Below are 7,363 nucleotides of genomic sequence, written 5' to 3'. Positions count from 1 at the left end.
CATTGCTTTTATCAGTACTGACTAAGCAGACAATATATGTGCTTTTGCAAGCTGTAAAATCAAAACGATGAGCATTTGCAAACTAAACAAAAGTAAGCATACATGCTAAATAGATTCTGACTGTCAAGGATAGCTAACCTGCTATGCTAGCTGGCTGTGACCAGTGAGTGTTGAGTGGGTAGTGACACTGGCCACTAGGGAGCAGGATAGAGCTGCTGCTGTGTCGTTTGGCTCTAGCGATCAATCAATCAACCCCAGCCATGAATGGTCTCACTCTCATGCGTTCTTGTCTCAGTTCATTGAATGTGGACGGCTCTTCGGATGGCCTTAGCTTTTAGGTTATGTGGACCTTTTTGGATGTACAATTACAGGTGCGTGTTTGGAAGAATTACGGAACGGTGATAAGATGATACTGAGGTTGATCGAGACAAGGGACTCGGTGTGAAATATCAAATAGAATGTTTTGCGGAACGACTCATGTTGCACCGTGAAATTAGACATACACAATGTCTACGTGTCGAGGTTCTATAAGTCTAAGTTTCGAAATAGTGATAGAAATGATATACCAAGCTTGATTAGGATAGACATGGTGAAAGATCAAACAAATCATCTTAGAGAATGTTAGTTTGTAAATATAAAAGACATAATGTACATGCATGTGTTGTCATTTTATAAGCACTATTGCGGATAATGATGACTTCAAGTCGATGAATAATAATGAGCGTGATAATAAATCATAGGAGACCGTCTTAGAGAGAGTCAAACTAGATCAAATTGGTATTGTAATAAAAATACCAAGCTTTATACCAAAAGCTTTGCTTTATTAGCCTATAAAATAAACAATACAATATGAACGACCAACTTTAAATAGAATGCAAATTCAGAAACTCAAGACTTGATGCAAAGAAGGTATTTGAGAAAATTCATCCTTTTGCATTGATCCATGAAAACAAACAAACGTTCTCTGCTCAACGAAAAAAACTCATTTACATAATACCGTAAAATTTAAGCTTAAGATTTCATAGAAGATGTACATAGGTTAAAAATAGAAACAAAATGATAGAAGATACCAAGATTTCTTTGACTCGCTCGTGCTCCTCATCGTATAGACTATTTGGAAGGAGAGGAACAACCGAGTCTTCGAGAGGGTAGCGTTGCCCGTGATGGATGTCGTACGAGCTACACTGAAGGAGGGTGAAGAGTGGGCGCTTGTCGGGGTCGCGCCAGTTGCAGCCTTGCATCTACTATGGTCGCAACATTCGTTCACGCTTATGTGAACATTTAGTAGATGCTAGATTCTAATGTCGGGTTCTTCTGAGGGCTGCTCGTCTTGTTCAAGCCGGCTTTTGGTTGGTTGTGTAACCTAAACTTTCTTTTTCTTTTAATGAAAAAATACAGGCACTCAATCCGTTCGTGGGAAAAGAAAAGAAGATACCAAGATCATACCGTCTCTGTCGATCCGCTAACTGTGTGGTTAACCAGCGGTTGAACCAGGCCAGCCACGGCCTGACCTTTCTCCATTCTGAGCCCGGCCCGAGCCCGGCCCAAAGGCCCAAAATCAACGGGCAGCCCGCAGAGGAAGCGAGCCCTTCCAGACGTTTCCTCCAGACCAGGTAGCGCGCCTGCGGGTCCGGCGGCGCGCTCCTCCCGTTTTCCCGTCCCCGCATCCAGAGGAGGCGAGCAGCGCAAACAAGCGGGAAAAAAATCCCGGTCCCCAGCCGACGACGCTACCGCACACGTGCCCGGCCCCGCCACCCCGCCCGCCACGTAACCCCCCGTCCCGCCCTCCTCGAGCCTCCCGTCGCGTGTCCTGTGCCGCGCTTGGCGCTTGCTATTTAGCACCCCCGTCCTCCTCCGTCCCCAGGCAGTCGCAGTTCACAACTGCGACTTAAAACTATCTTCTCCGCCGCGATTTGGGGCGACTTGGGCTGGCAAAAGCGTTGCTTCGCTTCTCGGACTGCTAGGTGAGCAGAAAGCTCGCGTCTTTTTTTTTTCTCTATACTGGACTGGATAGGATGGGAGTTCAGATCGCTTGGTTTTGATTCGGGATTGGCCTGCTCCTGATACCGAGATCGCCTTCTGAGGCTAGATTTTTCGTGGTTCCTAGGGTTTCCCTGTTGAATCTTCGGGCCTTTTCACCCGTAGTATCGTCGTCTTTTCTGTGGATGTCTGTGCGCGAAAGCTACTGCAACGCGCGGATGATCTGGAGTTGTTTTCTCGGACTCGGATATTCCTTTCATCCCGATAGTTGCAGTGGTTGTGGGTCCCTTTAATGAGTAGATGCATGCTGCCTGCGCCGGATTTGTCACCATTCATCCCATCGCAAAGATTTGGGATTTATCGATAGCTATGGAGGATTTACTTCCCCATTCCTCTCGATTCATCCCAACGTTGGTTCCTCTCGATTCATCCCAACGTTGGCTTGCTGTGCTGGTTTGGTTTGTTGAGCTTTGCGTTGTAAAGCACGCCTCCGATGTTTTTGCCGGAAATTTCGATGCTTTACCAAAAAAGAAATGTTCGGCGGCTAGCATAGGTCGTGCTGCCTTTATACTTGCCGCTTCCGCATTTTACTCGATGCGTTTCATACTTTTCCCAATTAAGTAGTGTGGCTAGTACAGTACAAATCCATCTAAAGAAGAAAAAGATTGCTGATTGCGACGAACACACACTCTTTGTGCGTTTCCTGAGTGTATTTTTGGTATTTGTGTCCTGAAGATCTAAAGAAGAAATAGATGTTTAGATTCTCTATCGTGTCCTTAACCTGTAGTGCTGCAAACCTGCATCTGTGTGCTTGCGATGTGCCTTTTTGGTTTGAGTAGTAGTAGTAGATAGGCGATAATTGCCACCTTATCAATGGAGTGATGTTCATGTTCCATGGTCTGGATTTCAGAGTTGGGAGTTTTACTATGATCTCGTGTGCACGCGGCATCTTGTTGCAAATATTATGCAAGCATACAAGACTAGTCAATGCTAATTACACCTGTGCACAATCTTTTTAGTTTGTAAATGTTTCTGTGACAAGTTCAGTGTAGGTTTATTCATCACTAGTATTCTAATGATTGCAGGTTAAGTTGCGTTTTCGGTTCTTAGAAAAGGACTGGCTCTGCACTCAGATAATATTAAAATGGATGGTGCACAGCCACCGAGTGGGCAATTGAACAACTCGTTCAATACTCTTATGGTTTCTGGAGATGAGCAGAGTCAACAGCCGCAGGATGCTGGGAATGAAACCAGCTTCACGAATTGGAAAGACCTTCCCATGGAGCTGCTTCTGCGTATCATTTCACTAGTTGGAGATGACAGGATAGTCATTGTGGCCTCTGGTGTATGCACAGGATGGCGTGACACATTAGGGTGGGGAGTTGCAAATCTTTCGCTGTCATGGTAAGAATTGTCTTTCACTCTTTCAGGCATGTCTGTTTTAGTTTGGCATACGTTATCCTCAGACGATGAGTTCATCAATTATCAAGATTTTAGAATCTAGAAGCTTCCATACTGTAGATTTGGATACAATAGTGGATTAGTTATTCAGCTGTCTTCGATTTCTTAGATGTTTAACCCAATATCCTCATAATGTTTGATTGCAATGGTGCTATTCAGTCAGTAATTCCATAATCTAAATCCACGACGGTAACCTGTTTGGTTGAATTTCTTTTCAGTGGATCATTTTCTTTGTTGCTGTTGTTTGTCAAAGTACTGTTGTTGCAGTTGTTGTTCAACCACATGATGTAGACAGTCAACCATATGATGTTCTTGCTATAAAGGTCATTGCAAACATGAGAATTCCATGTGCTGATTTCTCAGCCCTACAGTTGACTAGATTATAGAGAGAAACCTAAAAAGGTAGCCATAAATGATTATACATGGGCTGTTTGCCTGTGTTCTGTACAAGAATCCCTGTGGATCATACATACTTACGTAGCAAACTTCAAGCACTAATTTTAGTTCGTTATTTCATACCTTCTGATACACAAAGTAGTTGGCCTTCGAGATAGAACTGGTGATTTTTTTTTTCTTTCGGAGATAGCAAAATCATCCAGAGTTATGTGACTTCCTGCTATGCAAATAAAGTACATAGTAAAACTTTGTTTACTTCAGTTCCTAGATGACCAGCTGGTCTTTTTGAATAGCTTTTGGAGAGGAAAGTGTTTATTGACCAAAGAAAGTGTCAAATTCAGGTGCCAGGACCACATGAATGACTTGGTGATGTCACTGGCTCACAAATTCACGAAGCTCCAAGTTCTATCTCTACGCCAAATCAGAGCTCAGCTAGAAGACAGTGGGGTGGAGGCCGTGGCGAACAACTGCCATGATTTACGCGAGCTGGATCTTAGCAGAAGCTTTAGGCTCAGCGACCTGTCCTTGTACGCTCTGGCGCACGGGTGCCCTCACCTTACAAGGCTCAACATCAGTGGGTGCTCCAATTTCAGTGATTCGGCTCTTGTGTTCCTCTCTAGCCAGTGCAAGAACCTCAAATGCTTGAACCTGTGCGGGTGTGTGAGGGCAGCTTCTGACAGAGCGCTACAGGTACTTCATTTGCTGTACCATTGTATGCTTGAGCTCGCATTGATTCCTGCTGTTTTGGTGCTGCAGGCCATCGCATGTAACTGTGGCCAGCTGCAATCGTTGAACCTGGGCTGGTGTGATAGCATCACTGACAAGGGAGTGACCAGCTTGGCTTCAGGATGCCCTGAGCTCAGGGCTGTGGACTTGTGCGGTTGTGTTCTTATAACAGGTGACCTTGCGTTTACGTGTTTGGTGTCAATTTCTCCAAAACCATCCTGAAACTTTGGCCTGACGCTTGTTTGATGTCTTGCTACAGATGAGAGTGTGGTTGCGCTGGCGAACGGCTGCCCTCACCTGCGTTCCCTGGGTCTGTACTACTGCCAGAACATCACGGACCGCGCCATGTACTCCCTGGCCGCCAACAGCCGTGTGCGCAGCCAGGGCAGGGGATGGGACGCTGCAGTGAAGAGCGGCGGCAGCAGCAAGGACCGGGAGCGGGACGGGCTGGCGAGCCTGAACATCAGCCAGTGCACGGCGCTGACCCCGCCGGCGGTGCAGGCGGTGTGCGACTCGTTCCCGGCGCTGCACACGTGCCCGGAGCGGCACTCACTCATCATCAGCGGGTGCCTCAGCCTCACCTCCGTGCACTGCGCCTGCGCGCTGCACCCTCACCGAGCCGGGCGCGTCATCCTCTCCAACCACGCCTACTGATCGCATTGTGGAGCACTGGACCTGTGGTGCTGGGATGTGTGCGTAGGCCGCTGAACCGCGCGCGACGGGGCTGTTGTGTGAGGTGCTTTTGTGGTGTGTTGTTTGGGCGTGTACTAGGGTCTCTACTCTCTAGGGAGCTGTATTGAATTGAACCGTGTAGAAGCAACTGGGTTAAGTTTGTTGTCTGTAAAAACATGGACTGTATTTGTGGCCTTGGCTTTTGAGATCTTGGGGCTGGTCTCCTGGAGCACCAGAAGGTAGAAGCAGCAGCGAGATGGCCGCGAAGCCACCGCTTTGATAGGGATAGGGCTCTCTCACCGGCTCCAGCGTCGGTGCTGTGCTGCTGGCTCGCGGAGTCAACCGCAGGTCCGCAGCCGTGCCCAGCGAGGGGTCGCAGCCGCGCGCCCGTGCTTGTGGCAAGATTTTCTAGGCATGGCGGCAAAGTGAGACTATTTCTTAGGCACGGCAAAGTGAGACTCTAAATTTTTAGCTATTTTTGTGGTTTAACGAGGGGGGTTTGGACGTAGAGACTAAGGTTTTATTGGTGTAACATCGGATATCATATGAACATAAGATATTTGAAAAATTCCAGTAGGGGGTAAAACCCCTCCTGTTTCCTAAAAAAAGATATTTAAATAATAATAATAAAATAAATTGCAGATTCAATCTATGATTAGTATTTTTACTGTAGCAATTATAAATTAATATATTATTAATTATGGACTAATTAAATTTATATATTTGTTTTAGTCTATATTTAATATTATATATATATGTCTAAATATTTAATATGATACGAACTAAACGGGGCAGGGGACCAAACATCCCCAACGTCTTTTACTCGTGGGAGCCATCTTTAAACCAGCTGCCGTGCCAAACGAGGATTTGCACATGTGGTACCTTTTTTCTTAATTCAATATGGCCTTATTTAGTTAGCAAAATAAAAAGTTTTTTTAACACTGTAGCACTTTTCGTTTGTTTGTGACAGATATTGTTCAATTATGGATTAACTAGGTTCAAAAAATTTATCTCGCGATTTACAGGTAAACTGTATAATTAGTTTTTGTTTTTTACTATATCTAATGCTCCATACATGTACCGTAAGATTTAATGTGACAGAGAATCTTGAATTTTTTTTGGTTTTTGGGTGAACTAAGGCCTTGTTTAGTTCTAAAAAATTTTGCAAAATTTTTTAGATTCTTCGTCACATCAAATCTTTAGAGCAATGCATGAAGTATTAAATATAGACGAAAATAAAAACTTCCGTTTGGTCGGAATTGATGAGACGAATCTTTTGAGCCTAGTTAGTTCATGATTGGACAATATTTGTCAAATACAAAAGAAAGTGCTAATATTCCTATTTTGCAAAAATTTTTAGAAGTAAACAAGGCCTAAGCAAAGCCTCAAAGAAAGGAAATTCTCGTTTCAGAAAAAAAGGCTGTCTACTTTATATATGTGTGTTTTGGACACTAGGAAAACAACCAAAAATATATAGCACAGCAAAAATCCGAGTCTTTCAGTTTCAGCAGTAGGAGCACACGATTTTTCGAAAAAAAAATCCCCTAAAACCAAGGGGCAGATGTGCGGTGTCTTCGTTGCACTTTGGAACAACTGAACAAGGCCGATGGATGTACTTGCTGGGCCTTATGTCAGACGTTAACATGGGCCAATTGTCAATATGGCCGGTTGTGCCTGTTTTGGACTAGGCCTATGTTGTGATGTGATCATCATATCTGGAGGGCCTTACGGGGCTTGATGATAAGAGCTTAACCTGTCGGCTATGTGAAAATTAATTAAATCCTAGACGTTATGTGAAAAAAAAATAACAGCAAGATCAACCGATCGTTTTGAAAATTTTAAATTGCTACCGATGCATGGCGTGCCGAGTTACCTGCAAAATGAACAAAATATTAATAATAAAGGAACAAATAAATATCATCAAACCAATAATATGGGAAAACGAAACCTAACCTCCCACGCAATCCCGTACTGCATGACCTCCACCCACAGCAGCTATGTTTCCGTTCTCATTTTCGGAATGGGAACCGGAATTAAAACTTGGAGTATCATTTTATAACATAAAAACAAGAACATTTGTATTTCTAGAACGTGGAACGTAGGAACGGAAACATGGATTATATTCCCG

The 7,363-nt window shown here is 44.3% G+C and overlaps 1 protein-coding gene across 2 annotated transcripts; it reads left to right on the top strand.

Annotated features, from left to right (window-relative positions):
* On the top strand, positions 1,809 to 5,443 carry LOC8063136 (F-box protein SKP2A). Of its 2 annotated transcripts, XM_002458821.2 has the most exons (5): positions 1,809 to 1,964; positions 3,066 to 3,384; positions 4,179 to 4,527; positions 4,594 to 4,735; positions 4,823 to 5,443. In XM_002458821.2, the coding sequence occupies exons 2-5, from the start codon at positions 3,125 to 3,127 to the stop codon at positions 5,215 to 5,217; spliced, it is 1,146 nt and encodes a 381-aa protein (XP_002458866.1). In that variant the 5' UTR covers positions 1,809 to 1,964; positions 3,066 to 3,124; the 3' UTR covers positions 5,218 to 5,443. The 2 variants fall into 2 exon arrangements, with proteins under 2 accessions (XP_002458866.1, XP_021313036.1); XM_021457361.1 differs by having other exon boundaries at positions 4,179 to 4,735.

The sequence above is a fragment of the Sorghum bicolor genome, chromosome 3 (assembly GCF_000003195.3).
Source record: "Sorghum bicolor cultivar BTx623 chromosome 3, Sorghum_bicolor_NCBIv3, whole genome shotgun sequence".
Classification (NCBI taxonomy): domain Eukaryota; kingdom Viridiplantae; phylum Streptophyta; class Magnoliopsida; order Poales; family Poaceae; genus Sorghum; species Sorghum bicolor.
Note: the sequence above shows the minus strand (reverse complement) of the source record. Positions and strands in the feature narration are given on the sequence as shown.